General features: G+C 33.7%; 1 protein-coding gene across 6 annotated transcripts in view; it reads right to left on the bottom strand.

The window, feature by feature from the left end:
- ncam2 (neural cell adhesion molecule 2) overlaps positions 1–20002 on the bottom strand; it is a 398045-nt gene that overhangs the window by 38551 nt on the left and 339492 nt on the right. For all 6 annotated transcript variants that reach the window (XM_005167807.5, XM_068223276.2, XM_073911544.1 and 3 more), the window contains 4 exon segments: positions 13211–13384; positions 7257–7376; positions 7025–7146; positions 3146–3320 (listed from right to left, as the gene is read on the bottom strand). In XM_005167807.5, coding sequence (XP_005167864.1) covers positions 3146–3320; positions 7025–7146; positions 7257–7376; positions 13211–13384 — 591 coding nt within the window.

Raw genomic sequence — 20002 nt, forward strand, 5'->3', positions numbered from 1 at the left:
AGGACAAATGTGATTCAACCGCACTAGTCAAGACAGTGTTTTTACGTGAAGATGCGTGACTTTAGCGTTGTCTACGGGTGTAGTAACGAGCAAACAAAGAAAACAAAGCACAAAGGCGGAACATTTCATAGGTAAGATTAAGTTTTTTACGTTTTTGTATGTTCTGAACTTTTGCGCTAAACAGGTAACGTTATTGATGATAATATAGTCACTTATTGCATTCACCATAAGGCAAAGTAGCTGCAACTCGCACTAAACACTCTACTTATGCTAGTTTTGTTGAATAAAATCAGCAAACAATGCAAGAGAAATATGATAACGAGATGCTGAGGTGTCAGAAACTTGTATTATTGTAGGCTAGTGAACGAGTCATTCATAACGGAGATTCATTTACAAACGAACCGCTCCCCCCGTCAGTATGAGAAGTGAAAGCAGTGGAGGAGGTGTGTTTCTGGGCACGAATTAGATCAAATTTAACAGGGAGGGTGGATAGTACATTTCTGTACACACAAACACAAGCTTTTTGTCAGGAATGCCAGTGCGATCACTGATCCATCAATGTAGAAAAGTGATGTAAAATTATAATTTTCGTAATTGGAAAAAAAAATTGCATACTAACATCCAGGAAAACTCCCGATCATAGATATATGTGTACATGGATATCTCTGGCTTTGAATGGTCACAGTCCTCCACTGTAACTTGGTCCCGCATTCATTTCAAAGGAGTGCTACCCTGTTTCAAAATGGCGGCTCTATTGATGCATTCCTTCCAATAGACAACAACAGGGTAGGCGACATCTAATGTATATATCTATGCCAACATACAAGCATGCTATAGACCTGAAAAGTGCAGTGGCTTTACTTTACATACAAAGAAAATAAATATATCCATGTTTTTGAAACTAATGAAGAGAGTCAGTGATTTATTTAAATTGTTTATCCTGGCATGTTTAAAATAAGAAAAGCCAAAATATTCTTAAACTAAAATATAATATGTTCAATGGAGAAAAAGAACTTATTTTAAAGCAATAATCACAATACCACAAAACAGTAAAACTGTGATATTTTTATCCAATGTTATCATACCATCAAAATCTTATACCGAGGCATACCAACATATAATGTAAAAAAGAAAGTATCGAAAGATTTCAAAACAGAAAGATTTAAGTTGCAACATATGATTTTTGCAGAAGATTCTTTCTGTTTATGGATATGACTAGTCTAGCATGGATTGAGCTGACAAACACAATCCTAATACAAACACTTGCAGGCTCAGCGTCGAGATTTAGGATCAGAGAACAACACAGGTTGGACCATATATTCAATATTAATATATTTAAAAATGTATACACTTGTGTTTTTTCATGAATTAATTATGTTTTGATTGATAAATAGTTTAAAAAATAGAATTTTCAGAAAAGAAGAAAAAAAAACAAAACAGATTTTTTTATGTTACAATAATTCACTGTTCATATAAGAATTTAATTTAGAGCTGTAAGATCTCAATTCCCCCAGGCGATCTAAAGTCTAAACTATCATGATTTACCTTCACTTCAAACCTTTCAAAATCATAAAATTACATATTAGTTTAAGATAAAAATATAGATAAAAACAACAAATTTAGTTTTAATAAACATGTAATAAGATACTCAAACTTCTAATAAATTATTTGTTATTTTTTAAGCGATTTATTCAGAATCATGGGAGAACTGTGAACACTCTTTTTACATACAAACGAACGAAGGAACGAACGAAGGAACGAACGAAGGAACGAAGGAACAAAGGAACGAACAAACAAACAAACAAACAAACAAACAAACAAACAAACAAACAAACAAACAAACAAACAAACAAACAAACAAACAAACAAACAAACAATTAAATTTTCTGCTTGTTCAAACTACTTATTTAAAAAGAGCATAAACAACACAATTCTTTAGGTTTTTAGGGACAACTTAATTGTTTTATGTTTGATTCACTTAACTTACAAGTTAATTCAATTCCTTCATGTTGTCCCAACACAAATCCGTTGTGAGGAACCAAGTAGTTTTTACAGTGCAGACAAACAAACAAACAAACAAACAAACAAACAAACAAACAAACAAACAAACAAACAAACAAACAAACAAACAAACAAACAAACAAACAAACAAACAAACAAACAAAACCAGCCATCATGATTCTTTGTTTATTCAGAAGTGTGCAGCTCTAATTAAATATAATGTTTAATGTATATTAAGGTAGGCATAACTAGAAAGGAGGGTTTTTAGTTAAAACCCACGTTGATACAAAACTTTGATATATCAACTGTCTAAAAACACATCATATTATCATGTACTGTAAGCAAAATATATTCCAATTGGAATCCTTTGCCAGAGAAAAAAACACTGTTGCACTTGTCTGTTAAATGTGTTTTCGAAATCCATCTCCCAATCAGGTGTAAAATCTTGTGCTTTTCTGTTTACAGTGTATTAAATGACAATACCTTGAGTTTTATTTGAAACCGACAACAGAGAAAAGCATACAAAGCAGAGATTTTAAAGCAATCAAACGTCATCTTTAATATGTGTTTACCCCGACATTGCTCTCCGTTTAAATAGCATTAGAAAAAGCAGCGTTGTGTTACTGATGGGAACGCAAATCTCTTCTGTCAATCTGCGCTTCCTGTGTTTTCCTGTCTGTTTGATCACCTGCCTCAGCTATCAACTTCACTATCCAGCAGAGCTTGGGGGATTGGGAAAAGTATATTTTCTATCGGGAACTAGTAACTCAAATATTAAAAGGCTTCTTATAAAAGTATTATTCACAACCAATCACAAGCATACGCAAGAATTAACGACTGGACATTTATGTAGCGATAAATTCTTTCTCATTCTTTTTTTTCCTAGAGGAGACAATGCTTCAGACAACTTGCACTTGATTAGGATACAGAAATGGTTACAGTGGGTTACCCCGCATGTTTGATTGGGAATCTGAGTTTTCAAGCGTGGGCGGCTTGGCAAGTGTGCTGAACTGTGGCAGAGCGTGTAATTATAATAGGAGACATATAATTTCAGCTATAGATATTGTGAGTGGGTGATGAAGTGCTGCAGGTAATCGGACTTAATCTGTCATGTGAAGTGCATGTGTTGTGGAAGTGCGTGTACCTGTGATATCAGGTTTCTGAGGCATGGAGAACTTCACAACGGTGGGTTCAGAAAGGCCTTTGACGTTGCGTGCAGTGATTTCCACCTCATACTGTGTATTCCACTGGAGCGGCTGAAGCAGAACGAAATCATTCACACCTGGAACAAGTTTTGTCATCCATTGCTCCTCCTTATCCTGGAAAAAAAAAACACAAATCTTTTTTAAAACACGCACGTGGATATACACATGATGGTGCAATTGGCTTTAGGGCAAATATGACTAGTTTGAACAATTAGTTTTCATTGATCTTGGATACATAAATGTTACAACTTGTTGCCACAACACAGGTGTGTGAATGTTGATTTTTACTCTGACTTTGATGATAAGACATTTCATTTTGGTGTCAGCATGAAATTTAATTTACAAAGACAATTTTATGGCTATCGAAAGCATATGTCATAGTTATAGAGTGATATAATGTTGTAGTGTCGTTCAGCATAATGGATCTATATGATCTTTACTTCAGGCTAGTAAGCATATATAAAATTGCTGTCAAATGGTTAAAAAATCCTGCTGGTTGAAAAACAAAGTTTCGATTATTATTATTATTATTATTATTATTATTATGTTGTTTTTTGAAAGTATTTTTATTGAACATATTAGATATGAAACATACAGTACAAATAGCTTTTCACTTTTTCTATTTTTTACACAACAAACAAAACCTGTCACACATACATTTAGGTTCTATAAAAATATATAAATAATATTAAGATAAAATACAAATAAATAATAATATTAAGCAAAACATATGTTACTCTTGTATATATGGGAAGAAAAAATAGAAAAAATAAATAAATAAATGACAATAAAAAAAAAATAAAAATAAATAAATAAAAAACATGAAAACGTTTTACTCTTCTGAAATAGCTGAGGGGTCTAATTTCTTTATGTGATTTAAAGCAGGTCGCCTGATGAGAAAAACATATCAGTACGGCCTCCCACAGTATTTCGTATTTTTTCTAAGGTCAGGTGGTATTATTTATTTATTTATTTATTTATTTATTTATTTATTTATTTATTTATTTATTCATCCATTCATTCATTCATTCATTGAATGATTGTTTTTAGGGTGTCACGGTAGCGCAGTAGGTAACACGATCTGCTCACAGGTAGCTGGTTTGAGCTCCGGCTGAGTCGGTTGACATTTCTGTGAGGATTTCTGTGCATTTCATGTTTTCCTCATGTTGGCGGTTTTCCCCACAGTCCAAAGACATGGGGTAGAGGTGAACTGAATCAGCTAAATTAGCTGTAATGTATGTGTGTGAATGCAAACTATGGCGACCCCTGGCTAATTTAGGGACTATTGACTTCTTAAAAAGTATTTATTTTTTAACTATGAAGTCAATGGTTACAATTTTCCTCTTTTGTGTTCAACAGAAAATAGAAACTATATAAATGAAGAATAAGAGGTCATCTGACCCTTCCTTCTCAGCAACAGATAAGAAGACATTTTTTTTTCTGTAATTCTCAAACTTTTCCACATACAGACAGCAGAAACACTCAGACGCATCCATTAATCTCTTTGTGTTCCTGCCTGCAGAGCATTTGAGCACGAGTGTAAGTGTAATATTATGCGTGTGTTCTGCCGGCTAAAATTCTGAAACCAAGCCCACACATGCTGCCTTCAAAAACTCAATGCTTTTGTATTTTGACATTTTCAAAACGCCTCAGCTCTTTAAAGGCTAAATGGTTGAATGTGCCTTTCACATGTTGACAGTCCTCAGGCTTGCTGTCTCCCCTGGCTGTGACATCTCCATTTCCCCTGTTCTCACCTCCACATGCACAGGCGATCAGAGACACAGCAAATGAGAAAGATATGCAACAGCAACAGACGGGCGAGCAACAGACGGCCAAAAAACGGACCGGCCCACCGAGAATTCTCCCGGTCCTCCCGATTAGCCAATCCGGGCCTGGTTACAATGCTGCATAATTAATACTGTCACGATCATCAGCGATCTGCAAATAGAGATTGCTAATAAACAAACTCACATTCACATGAACTACAAAGCCACTATGTTGGACTACAGCACCCAGTCATGCAACACACACACTCTCCTGCTCCAAGTCACCATTGATTAGACACTCACAGCTGAAGCTGCTTTTAGACTGATTAATGCACTATAAATACAGCACACTAACACACAGTTGTTGCTGAGCCTTCTGTAATGGGGATGTGACACTTACAACAGGGGTGTGGATCCAAATAAAGTTTTTTAGCGAGGTCAGGTAAGCAAAGGTCAACTCAGGCAAACAGATGCATGCAGGCAATCCAGAAACATTGTCAAAGAAACAAGCGAGTGAAGGTCCCCTATTTTCCCAGTTACATTCAGGATAGATTTTAAAGTAATATTACTTGTCCATAAATCACTAAATGGCCTAAGAAAACAATACATTTCAGATATACTCACTGAATACAAACAGACCACTTTGATCATTAGGATCAAATAAACTAAAAAATCCAAGAGTTCAGTCAAAGCAGGGTGAATACGCCTTCAGCAACTACGCTCCCCACTGCTGGAATCAGCTCCCAGAAATGATCGGATGTGCTTCAACATTAGGCACGTTCAAATCAAGACTGAAAACACATCTGTTTAGTTGTGCTTTTACTGAAAGAGAACTGCGCTATGTCCGACAGATCACACTATTATGTCTTACTTTTCTTTTTCATTCTTTTAAAACATATTGTTACACATTTTAATAGTTTTTTTTATATCTTTAAAAAAACATTTTGTTGTTTTTATTCTCTTATAGTTGTCTCTTTTATTTATGTTGATATAAAACATTTAGAATTACCATTGTGAATTAAATGTGCTATATAAATTATAAACTTGCCTTGTTTAAAAAAATAGACAACAATATTTTTTAGAGGGATTTTTCAGAAGTTCAGAAAAATTGTTTGGATTTTTGCCTCACATCCCCTCATTAACGAGAAACTGCTGATCAGCTACATCAAGGTTTTAGTTAAAAGCAATCTAATTAAAACATAGGACTTCCAAACGGAACCAATTAAACTATTCACACAAAAAACTAAAATTCAAGAAAATAAAATCAAGACAATTAAAAAAATCTGTGTTACTGTTTGTAAATGACACTAGCTATGTTTTCATCCACCTCTTTTTATGCAACTTTTTAATATGCGCATAAAAACAGTTGATGGAAACGTCAAGATGCGCACAAACTTTGAAAATGCACATATAAAACGAATGTGCATATCTAAGACAAACTTTTTATTCAATGAGAAAATATATGCATAAACTGCAATGGAAACATTTTTACTGAACAAATTCCAGTATGTGCATTAAAAAAGTTATAAGAGATCGTGTGATGATAAAATTGTGTGTGAATGAATAAACCAGCAGGCTGAGCACACTGTAAAACATCTGAAATGTTGTTTTGGTCATTCTAAAACACATTAACCATTTCAGTATTAGTGTTATTCTATTATTAATTACCTCTAGAATCAAGAGGTCTGTGCTCCGTGTCTCATGCCTTCAAACGCTACCACATGTTTACTGCATGTCAAGATTGCCTTTCTTAGGCACAAGTCATTTATAAAATGAAGAAAAGATTCGTGCAGCTTCTCCTACTGCAGCAAATTCCGTTTTTACTGTTGAAATTTGGTGCCAGTTAATCAGGAAGTGACGATTTTGTTCGCTTTGACTCGTTGGATTGAAACGCTCCTTTACATCTAGTACTGTATGCAATAATCCAGATTTGCGCATCAAGTAATTTGCATTTTTGTATGGAAACATAGCTATAGAGACTTGATGAAGCCTCAACATTTCCTTTACAAAACTCCTCTACATCAAAAGTGACTTTAACAGAAGCTCTCTTACTGTTTTATATTTGACGATGTACTCCAGTATGGGCATTCCTCCGTCATCCTGCTTGACCAGACCCAACCGATATGCCTTTCCAACCCCTCTCTGACCCTGAACCGATGGGGGACTTGGCTCTCCTGAACAAAAAAATGACCAAACAGCATTTATATTCATATTCATCCATTATCTCAACATACTTGTTTTCCCAAGCCTACGCTATTTACGGGTCAAAGTGGAAAGCACTCACGTATGGGCAGGGTTTGAAAGCTCTCTGTGTGGCTGAACTCTCCTTGACCTTTCCCATTCACCGCGGATACTCTCACCTCGTAGGTCGTGTTGGGCTCAAGGTTGGTAAGCAACACAATAGCTGCGGAACAGAAGGAGGAAAAGAGAGAGAAAGAAATTGAGTCCTGAAGTGATCTCTTAAATCATGTAATAATTTCAAATGAATGCTTTATCCAATCATGCTCCTGGCCTTTTCAGGATTATGTTGATTGGCTCAAAGTCCTTGAAGTTGCTTATCTGATTATTTTCTGAATCCATTTTTAGCTATTTGGATGTTTTGGATAAAGAACAATCAATTTAAGCTTGGTAAGTTCAGGTTGGACTGGAGTTTTATCTCCCATAGCTTTTCTCACTTTTCTGTTTTGCTCCCTGATGTCAGTATGGAGTAAAAGTTTTGGCTGTTCTATTAGTTTTAATATATTTAGTGTGTGTGTGTGTGTGTGTGTGTGTGTGTGTGTGTGTGTGTGTGTGTGTGTGTGTGTGTGTGTGTGTGTGTGTGTGTGTGTGTGTGTAAGTGTACAGAGACTGATGCCTGGAGGTTTATGCTGAAGTCAAGCTGATAAAAATCAATATAAACGTACATTTTTCTGCTACAGTATACCTGCTGGAGCTCTGAAATTGACTACAAATATGTACAGTGAGGGCTGCTGTGAAATGTTTGACTTCATTACTGTACTTTAGTGCATTTTTCCAACATCTGTGCAAAATATTTGTTATTAAGGGAAAATTACGTAAATTCTGGCTTATTCAAGTGGTCTGGTCAGAGCGAGTCTTTAGTTAACTATTCTCTAAGTCAAATGATGAATGAACTAAAAGAACTGATTGTAAGGAACATGCTAAGTCCCAATATATGGTCTCCTAAATCATGTACATGACTTCAGAAATGCTCTTGGAAAACAGGCCTTTTCAGGATTTTACCTAAATATTAGCTCAGAGTTTAAATATAACTGTCCGAGTTATGTGGGTGAAAAAAAATCAGTTTAAGATCTGTAAGTTTGGACTAGAGTTATATGTCCCATAGCTTTTCTCACATTTCTGTTTTGCTCCTTGAAGTCGGACTCTGAGTTAAAGTTTGGCCTGTTCTTTTGTGTTTGTGAACGTAGTGAGACTGATACCTGAAGGTTCAAGTTGAAGTCAAGATGAAAAAATAAAAATTGTGAGTAAAATTATGAGCAATACCACCCCCTACGAATGTTAGGACTCAATTAAATGGGGGTTATCATTAGTTATCAGCTGATAGATTTGGGCCAGTAGGGGCCTTCTGTACCTACTAGTAGGTTCAGAAGGCTGTTATCATCCATCCACAAGGTTAATTGGCTATACTAATAAAGAAGGCTCCAGATCCAGCTTTGTTTTTACATTACTGTGACAGTTGGGTTCAGGGTTGGGGTAGGGGTAGACGTTAATAAAATACAATTAATGGGACATTTAATGAATAATATAAATAATTCTTGTTAACTTCCGCCTGCAGCCGTATGTGATCTGTAGTTGATTATTCATGCAAATGGATGATAGCAACCTGCTGGTAGGCTCAAAAGGCCTCTATTGGCCCATATATCAGCCGATAACCACTGATAACGCAGATTCATTCAGTTTATTTTGTTTTATTATATCCCTAATGTTCTTAACCACATGTACTGTACTTGGTGGAGTCATTTAATTTGCAAAAACTTTACATTCCAAAGCATAATATCTTGTTTTCTACTACATTGTGTGTGGTTCTGTTATTTTAAACTAGAGAAATCTAGCAGTTTCAGATTTATAATTTAGATGATTATTCACATTAACCTGTTAAATCTGTTGATCTAATTATATCGGTTTTTAATAATTCAAATTATCCAGTCAGATAGAATATCCAGTAATGGGTCACTGGTTTAAATGATTCAGTAAAAATTAATCTTCAGTTAAAGATTCACTGATTCAAGTAATCCATTCAGAGCAAGCCTCCATCCAGTGATTTGCTGGTTCAAAACATCCAGTCAGAGAGAGTCTCTAGGTAGTAATTCACTGATTTAAATGATCCAGTCAGAGAAAGTCTCCTGTAATGATTTGCTTGTTGAAATGATTTAGTAAAAATTAATCTTCAGATAAAGTTTAACTGATTCAAGTAATCCATTTTGAAAAAGTGCCCATGCAATGATTCACCGATTCAAATGATCTTCAGAAAGAATCTTAAGGTAGTAATTCAATGATTGAAACGATCCAGTCAGAGAGAGTCTTCAGGTAGTGATTTGCTGATTCAAATAATCCAGTCAGAGAGAATCTTCAGGTAATTATTCACTGATTCAAATAATCCAGTCAGAGAGAATCTTCAGGTAGTGATTCAGTGATTCAAATAATCCAGTCAGAGAGAATCTTCAGGTAGTGATTCAGTGATTCAAATAATCCAGCCAGAGAGAATCTTCAGGTAGTGATTCAGTGATTCAAATGATCTAGCCAGAGAGAGTCTCCAGGTTGTGATTTACTGATTCAAATGATCCAATCAGAGAGAGTCTCAAGGTAGTGATTCACTGATTCAAATGATCCAGTCAGAAAGAGTCTCCAGGTAGTGATACACTGATTCAAATGATCCAGTCAGAAAGATTCTCCAGATAGTGATTCACTGATTCAAACAATCCAGCCCGAGAGAGGCTGTTTCTCAATTCAAAGAATCCAGAGAACGGACTTGTGTTCTTGTGAAGACCGGTTTTGCCAGTGTCCATGGAAGAACGAACTCGGGAGACCACAAGAACAGAGAACGCATCCAGTAAGAAATGAGATGCTGCGTTCTTCCTGATGGTCGCATGACCTTCACGCATTTTTTATAAAAAATGATTTAAACATTAAAGCATTCATACAATGATTTATTGTTTTTCCCCTTTTCAAAATATATACTATGCATATAAACATTATACATATATGTTGCACAATATAAATAAAACAGATTTTAATATGAATTTCAGCAAACAAACACCCTTAATGTGTTTATTCCTTTATTAGGATGTTCATTGTAATGTTTATATTCACCTTTTCATTTAGGGAAAGTCCTGAGGTAAACAAGTTATATCTTTGAACTTGAATATTAAACCTATATAAAATGCTGTGTTGAGAGCAGTGCTCAAGTCTGCATTGGTGCGTCTTCGATATCAAGAACACATCCGGGTAGTTTCACCCGTCCTCCGTACTTGTGGTCTTGAGTATTGGAACTGAACTTTGGCAGCTGATGACGTTACACGAGAACACGAGGACGCAAGACCACTGAAGAACACATATTGAGAAACAGCCAGAGTCTCCAGGAAGTGACTCACTGATTGAAACGACCCAGGCAGAGAGAGTCTTCAGGTAATGATTTACTGATTTAAATGAAATTCGTAAATCTTAAAATCAACACTCAATTCACCTTAACATAAATATGGCCTTTATAAGATATTTTGACTCTTTTCTACTCACTAAAGATTGATTTATTTAATCATAAATAAAGTGCTAAAACTGAATTAATCTAATGGCAAAAACTGTAAAGCATCATTACTCCAATCTCAAGGAAAGGATTATAATTGTTGATGTTATTTGCTGCAGGATCATTTCACAAATAGGAAACTAAAAGAACAGCATGCAGGGAAAATAACATTTCATTATGTGTTTAATGTAAGTTTTGATAATGAAAAAACAACAAAAACTTTTATCTTTGCTGGATAAATGCTTTTCTTTCAAACAGAAAGATAGTAAAGTGTGTGTTTGGTATAGTTTCACATATAATTTGTTTGATAGTTTAAACATAGACATTAGCCCCTTTCACAAAGTAATACCGATAAATATCCTGAAAAATATCTGGAACGACCAGTAAATTCAAAAATGTGTTGTTCACACAGGCAAGGACGTTATGGGATTGTTCTGTAAAAGACCAATCGAATATCCATTCCAAAATATCGGGAAATTCTGACATTATTAACCAGAAGTGAGCTCTAAACAGCTGTGCTTGTATTTATAAACCACCGCCTTGGAATTATAAGGCTCTATCTGCTTTCTATGTGACTTTAAGATATTGAGCTTCAAAGATTTTGCTATCCATATGGCAAACAATATGTGTGTAACAGTTTTTCTTTTATACATAAACAAGACAGAGACCCTAAATGTACTCTAAATGTAAATTATCAACATTCTCTTACATTTGCAAATTGGAGTAAAAAAAAAAACTGGGTAAATGTAGACAGAACCTTCTAAACCTAAAAAGGTCTTTTTCCACTTGGAACGATAAGATTCTATCTGGCAGATCGTTCATTGAATCATTACTTATCAAGAAATACAATCAAAAAATATATAAATTGGTATTGCAACAATATGTTGATGCTTAAATATGATATATTAACAATATATGATGCTTGAGAAAGTAAAAATGTTTTAACATTTATAATACGTTTTATAACATTTATTTCATGTTTTAGGATGAATATTTTTCTTGTTCAAATTAAGCATACAAGGCGTTGCTAAACATTTTGTCCAGTGCAGATGTTCATTTTATCAAATTAATATGTTAATATTCATTAAATTGTATGCTTTATGTGAATTATTGAATTACATTTATTGAAATTTATGCTCCATGAATTTAAGTAAGTATTTGCTCTTCAAGGCTTAATATCAAATTAAAAGACTTTGAAAGAAAACAGACAATGAGTAAATGAGTTTAATAGATACTGAAAAATGTTTCACTGACTATATATACATAAATAAAATATTTAACTTTTAATATGGACATGTTTTAATATCCTTTTTTTTAACAATGCAAAATTTAACATTTCATCCCAATGTCAAAAAATGCTTCTGATTCATCACACTTACACAAATTTTATGTGGTGCGGCATTATTTAGCCGACTCTGATATTTGTGTGACTTTGTCTTTCTGGTCTTTCCTGCTGTCAATGGAGCTGTCCGGCGAAATGACAAAGAAAGCTGATCTTGATTGGTCCTCATGCATGCATTAAAAAGGCTGATTGTCTCACAGAAGGAACCTTATAGAGCCATGCTAGAGTTCAACTTTGTAGCTGAAACCTTTTTTGTTTTTTAAATAAAAAGTCTTAAAATGTAAACAACTTATAAAAACAATGTAAATCAGCTGTCATTTAATAGGAATATGTAAATAACTCAATTTTGACAAAACTGTCAGATAGAACCTTAGAATTCTAAGGTAACGAAACACAGAAGGGGTCCGGCTTTTGTTGACGGTTTCACTTTTATTTAAAGCTTTATCATTCATGAAACTACTTTTGTCTTAAAGACATTTGAAGGCAGAAGCACCAACGACAGCTACATATTTACATGTTTGACTACATTACAAATTATTTTAATGGATAAATATTGGGAAATACTTCGATGTAAACATATGGAGGAACACTTTCACATGTCGAGATGTACATTTCACGTGCATGAGTGCCGCGCAGTTAAATGCAGGGATTGCAGGTAACCTCACAGCGGTTTATCATAAGCATTATATCGATCATTTTATCCACAGTTGGCATATATAATGAACATAGAAACGTTATCTAGTAGCTAAATGTGTCTGGAAAAGTATATTTTCATGAACAGATTGGCTGGAGCAGACGTTTACGGTACTCTATTTGACAATTTTCTTTCTGCGTTCACACAGTTATTTTCAAAAATGGCCTTACCAGCAATTTTCCGCAAAAGTCTGTATGAGTGAATAATAAAACTGTATGAGTGAATATTGATAAAACCTTCACTGAAATTAGTTATAAAGGTAGTTGTAAACAATTTATATAGGCAGAATTTGAACACAAATAAGGTTGAGCATTATTAAATTTAATTTGTTTGCTTAAATTCAGCTCATATAAATTATTTGCAACTACTTACCTTTAAATAATGTATTAAATTCAATTAATATTTTTTTATTTCAGTGTAGCAGCAGATAACCTTTGTACTTACTCTGCGTCCCCAGCGATTTGACATCCTTCCAGTCCTGTGAGCTGATGTCTTTGTATTTGACCAGGTAGTGACTGATGGGGACGCCGCCATGAGAGTCTGGCTTGGTGAAGGTAACTGTGGCCACGCGCTGAGCCACAGAGCTCAGCCGAACAGAGTAAGGGTTTGAGGGAACATCTGTGACAGAGAAATTATGGGTCAGGGGAAGAGAGACTAACAAACAACTCCATTTATGTGCCGAGGCCACACTTTCTGAGACTATCAAAGGAACTGGTTGTGTGTCTTTCTGTGGGCTAGAAAACAGAGTTATAGAGCTGCTTTTCAGGGTCTTACAAGCCAGGATCTCCCAGTGAGAGTCTTTTATAGACACAAAAACACTCAGATAAAAAATGACTAGACTTTACTCCATCGGTAATGATTAGAAAATGCTTGGTTATTAATCCTGACCTTGCTTAATGTGGTTAAAGCCAACAATTACTTAAATACGATTTAAGCAATTAATCTGAAAAGATTTTGGGTTTGTCCATATTTGGGATAAAATACAGTAGTGTGGATTCAGGTCAATTTTTCTTGCTAATCTTAGTGGTAAAAAGTGTCCCAATTGACCTGAATTCACCCCTAAATGAAGCCCTGTGTATCTTATTATTTTATGAAGGCTGAGAAATCCAAATTAAAACATACAAACAGGATTAGGCCAAAACAAAACAAGTTACTGTGATTAACCTATTCTTTAAACAGGGATCAACATTAAGTATTAGCATGTGTTTGTCAGCCATTCACATGTCCAATTAAAAAGTGTCTTCATCCAGAAAGAAAAGAAGTATAGAAAACAAGTACGAAACAAAATACGGTGCTGATAAAACAGAGAATTTACAGATGAACTGACTTGTATTAAGAGTAAGATGACTCTTTAAAGCAATTTAATGTAATTATGAATGAATCACTGAACTGCATCTTTGTTTGGAAATATTTTCAGCAGTCATTAGTCACTAAAACCTTACCACAGCTGGCTCCATCTTGGTATATGTTAACTCTGGAATGCAATACAATTTGGATAATTTTCATTTTGGTGATTCTCAGAATTTTTATTTTATTTTATTTTATTTTATTTTACTTTATTTTATTTTATTTTATTTTATTTTATTTTATTTTATTTTATTTTATTTTATTTTATTTTATTTTATTTTTGAATAGTAATAATTTAATTGTATAATCATAAGTATAAGTATTTGCATACAATTATTCACTTGACTGAAGTGCTTGATTTCTGTTTGATTTTCTAACAGACAAAATGAGTGCTTATGATTTTAGATAACTATTTTTATATAAGTCTGTTTTTCAGTGACTTTTGTCAGTTTTGTTTAGTTTTTATTATTTATTAACTGTAAATTACATATTAAATATTTATTTTAGTTCTGGTGATTCCCATTTTATTTTTTTCTGATTTTTTTTTTTTCTGATCTGATTTTCTTTTCTTTTCTTTTCTTTTTACACAGCCGAGGCTCGAACCAGTGACCTTCATGCTGTGCGGCGACAACGCTACCCACTGCGCCACCCTTTATTTTTATTTATTTTATTTTATTTAAAATTTTATAATAAAAAATATAATTCTCTTAAATTTTGCCTCTTCAAAATAATCCACTAATTTCTTTTTTTTTGCGGATTTTAATACAAGCAGTAGTGTCAAACTCTATTAATTAAAAAAAAGTCTGGCTAAAAGTCATGGTAAAATCATGATAACATGCTTTTGAACAGGCATCTTAAAAGACGCTAGTGGATAACATGATTCCATTCAGTAATCATAATATTATTAATAATTACAGATTATTAAGATTAATCGCATCCAAAATAAAAGTTTTTGACAATATATATGTGCATGATACAAACACATACATAAATACAAAACTAAACAAAACTTTGCCACATACTGTAGATATTTAAATTTCTATAAAATGTGTATCATACACTTATTTAATATCTAAATATGCATGCATGTGTGTATTTATGTATACAGAATGAACTTTTAAAAACTTTTACTTTAGATGCAATTAATAGTAATTAATCTTTGGGCAGCATCAATAAAAACAAACCCACCAATCAAGTCCTGTATAATAATTTTTTTTTTTAAATAAATCAAGCACTATTTCTCAGAGCTCCAGAGCTTATTCACTCAGTTGTGTTCCTCTGTTTTGTGGAGTTAAATCAAGACTGTTGATACAGCGATATTCAAACTTGTGTTTAATCGGTTGAACAGCTTGATACAATGCAAAGTGCTGAGTGCTCCTCAAAGTTATATATTTAAATCTTTTTCTCATATTTTCAGATGACTGTCGGGGACAAGCTTGAATCCTTGAACACAGTGGGTTTAATTATGATCATATGTGTGAAACAGAGCGCTGCATTCATACTGGTAAAATGTATCATATGCTATAAGCATTGACACCACACTGTGCATCAGCAAGTCGCATTGCAGAAAGTACAATGTCAAGTAGCGATAACAGCAGAAAAGGCACCACAGTTCAGAATGCATGTGGATTAATTGCAATGCTGAACCATTATATTCTAAAGATAATGTTTATCATTTGCACATGTATTTAAGCTTGTAAACATTAAACATTCCTAGAAAGTTTAAAGCTTTGACTACATTTGTGGCTTTTTAACAGAGAGGAATTGTTTTAAATTCATACAGTGAAGACCGTGCAGTTTTTCCCAGAGATGGGTTTCGGTTGGAAGGGCATCCGCTGCGCAAAAACGTGCTGGATAAGTTGGCTGTGACGCTGTGACGACCCCGGATTATAAAAGGGATTAAGCCAAAAAGTAAATAAATGAATGAATGAATGAATGAAAACCGTGCAGTTATTTTACAAATTATTTTTTACGAAATGTACATTACTGTAAATAAAAACTGTTAGAAATATACGAAAGCACTGTTTATTTAATGCAGAGATGTCCAAACTTGGGCCTGTGGGCCAAAGTTGTCCCGTAGTAACCTTTAATTTGCCCCAAAATCCCATCAGAGAAAGGAGTACAAATGATGGGCAGCGTTAAGGCGAATGATTTTATGAATAAAAATAGTCATTTCTATCTTAAAATAATCTTTTTTTGTTTTATTGCTGAGCTACAAAAAAAGCCAACTGAAATTAAATGTTTCATTTAAATGTTAATTGTCAATACGTGAATAAATACTTCATGAAAATGTAAAAACTGTCACTCGACAGACGGACAACGCAGAAGACATTTGCAAGCAAATCAAAGCAAAATCAGGTGCAGGTTAACTAGACATTGTGTTATAAATAAGATTGCTTTTACTGTATTAAGTTCATTATAAATACATACAACATATGTATACTGCATTAGTTAATACAAAGAATTTTTTTCTAGTTATTATTAAAAATAAATAAAAAATATCAGCGCCAATGGCGTAGTATTTAGTGGGTCGACACATTCGATTCCCACCTCGAGGTCCTATGCTGACCCTTTCTCTCTTTCCTCTCCCCACACATTCCTGTCAATACTCTCTACTTCACTAAACTCCCCTAAAACACACACATTATTCTAAAATAATAAATCATTTCTAAACAGGGCTACTCATCCTCTCATCTATTGTATTTGTTTTCATAATGGCTATATAAGTGTCAAAAAATCTAAATATTGCAATGTCAGTGTTTTTTTTGTTTTGTTGTTGTTTTTGTGTAGCTCTGTATCTTTTGGTCGATGAAAACTTGAAAACTTTTTGGAAATTACTTGATAAATGGTTTTTACACCAAGGTAATTATAGTCTTGCATTTGTTAACACTTTTCTTTTGATGGTCCATTCGAGTATTAGTTGACTGTCTGCTTTATATCAGTTGATAATGCTCCTTCAACAGACATTCATATCAACTTACACTAACCCTAACCCCAACCTGACAGCCTACTTATAATCTAATAAGTTGGCATGTAGATGAAATGTAAATTAAATTCAACAAATGGACCATCAAAATAAAGTGGGACCTTGCATTTTTATTTTTTTTTAATTTTTTGTTCATTTCAATTTAGTTTAATTTTGTTTCATAAACGATTTTCTTAGTTTTAGTTTTCATATTTATTTTGTGAACACATTTCTATTTATTTTATATATATTTAGATTTAGATTTATTAATTGTAGTTTAGCAAATTTAACACATCCAGTGTCAACCAGAGAAAAGTTTAGTGTTAGCAAAGCTTACATTAACTCTGGTACAAACCAGACCTGTGATGCGAGACTTTTTATGGATTGGTATGGGTCTGGGTGGTAAGATCCTCAGTGACGGTTGCTGTAGAATACAATTATTTACGAAACTCCCTCAAAATAGATATATATTAATATGTATTATATTGTATGCAATATATCTGTTATTGACCTACTGCAAAAAAGCAACATGCATGACTAAAATAAAATAAAAACAATTTACAGGCGCAAAGTCTAAACCTAATTCTAATTTCAGATATCAGTTATAATGAGCTATAATTCAGATATTATACAATGAGTGCTAACAAATTATAAAAACTATTATTCATTTTAGGGGGTTCATTCCACTGTGGCGACATCAGATTAATAAAGGGACCAAGCCAAAAAGAAAACGAATTAATGAATTATTAGTTTTAGATATTTATTATTTTATTTTGGTTTGTTTTTCATTGAATTTTGCCAGTTTAGTTTAAATCATTTATTAATTATAAATAACTTATTTTATATCATAGATTTTTTCCTAGTTTACCAAAATAATCTTTGCTCACACATCATATATTTACTAAATAACGGCTTTGTGACCTGCGTTTAGTCATGTTCAGATTACATGCAGGCTTAAACAAAACAGAAGCACTTATTATATCTCATATTCCCCAGATAACACAAACAATGTTATAGACAAACTGGCATGAAAACATGTTGTACTCTGCTTAAATCTTTCATGCATGCATTGTCAGTGGCACGGCAGAGTTCAGATCTCCTTTGCCATCCCTCGTGCTTTTTTTTGCCCTGCCAAACCAGAAAACACAAAACACTGCTCTGAATAACAACCATCTGATAATGGGAGATCCGTGACTGCTGATGGAGAGAGAAATAGTACCGAAAACAAGGAGAGGTAGCAGTAAGACAGAGAAAAACAAATAAGATGTGCGTGTGTGTGTGTGTGTGTGTGTGTGTGTTATAGTGAATCATGGAGAGGATGTGCCAGTGAAGGAGACAGTGGGATAGAAAGAAACACTTGAGAGAAAAAGGCAAAATGGACAGAAAAAAAGTGGTGACAGAATCCACTTTTGCCTGTCAGCTAGAAAGAGAGATGACAACAAGCTCATACTTATATATACTGCACATGTTTTCATTTGGTTACACATTCATGACACAAACAGTTTAACAGTGAACACAACGCTTTGTCAGAGTGATCTGCAGTATATTTGAAAAAGCTTCTGGCATAAGCCTTTCAAAGCACTGGAAACAGGTTGTTTCTGAAAGCAAACATGTTTATTTGCGGCGCTGTCATGGCATTTTGCCTTGTGCAAAAGTTATTATTATGTTCTGAGGTGATTACATGAACATGGACAGGCTTTGACAAGAGCAAGACTGGTAGGAACTTTTTAATGCACCTTAAATTCATTCAAGCCTTAAAGGTGAGGTGTGCCATTTCAGCGACATCTGGAGGAATTTAAATAATCATAAGCTCATGTGCCTTTATTTGGCCAAACAGATTGTCCTGCCCATCAATTAATGCCATTGGTTGAGCTAAAAATTGACATCAGAATAAAAGAGGTCAAGCTTTGACTGGTAAGCATATGAATGACAACATCGGGGTACAAACAACTGTGTTTCTTGAACAACGACTATTCAAAACTAGTTTTGCCATTTCTTTTGAAAGGGTTCAAAATATACGCTATTTGTCACTTCAGATGGTCAAACAACTGCACTTGAGATGAATGGGAATGCTAATGAATATCTTTTTTCCACTATTAATACGATACAATACTTTATTGTCAGATTTGCATCTGATTTTTTTTTTTGCATAACAGCATGATAAAATCTCATTACAAAGAAACAAAGACATTCAATAAAACAATTCATCCAAAAAAAAAAAAAAAAAAATCATTTTACACAGGCCTTTTTAGCTCCAAGACAGCCTGATGTACAAATGACTTTTTAAATGTCATTTTATTAAAACTTGGGATTCTAAATCAACACTTAGACTTCAATGGTATAAATTCATGATGAACAAATAACTTGGGTTCGAAATGATGTTCCTTGCCAGCCTTGTGAGGTTCTTATTACACGAATGATCATATAATTTCCTGCTATCTTTGAACTGATTTTAATTTGGTTCATTAACTTTGGTTTTAGACTCACAGACAGACTTATATACATATATCTTGTCCTAAAAACACACAAAAACACACTACAAAAAGTAGTGCTGAGTATGTTCTGGTACACAAGATTTGGTTCTGATTCTTGATTTGATTCAATTATTGATATAGATTTCATCCATTATTATTGCTGAACAATAAACATCAGGTTCACATTGGTGCATTAACACCAACTCTCTATATCAAATGCAAAACATATTTCACTTTTTTGAGAATATACACACATTAAACTCATTTAGCAATAACACATACAATACCTAATTACCATTATCATAGTTTTTTCATGTCGTTGCACATGCTTTAATGTTTCAGAAATACAACATGTACCTTTTATCATGTGTCGCAGTATCATGTTTCATTAGGACATGCTGTTAGGTGTTAGATATATTATTTCAGTTTCATATTATGCAGTGTTAACAA

This window comes from Danio rerio, chromosome 9 (assembly GCF_049306965.1).
Source record: "Danio rerio strain Tuebingen ecotype United States chromosome 9, GRCz12tu, whole genome shotgun sequence".
Classification (NCBI taxonomy): domain Eukaryota; kingdom Metazoa; phylum Chordata; class Actinopteri; order Cypriniformes; family Danionidae; genus Danio; species Danio rerio.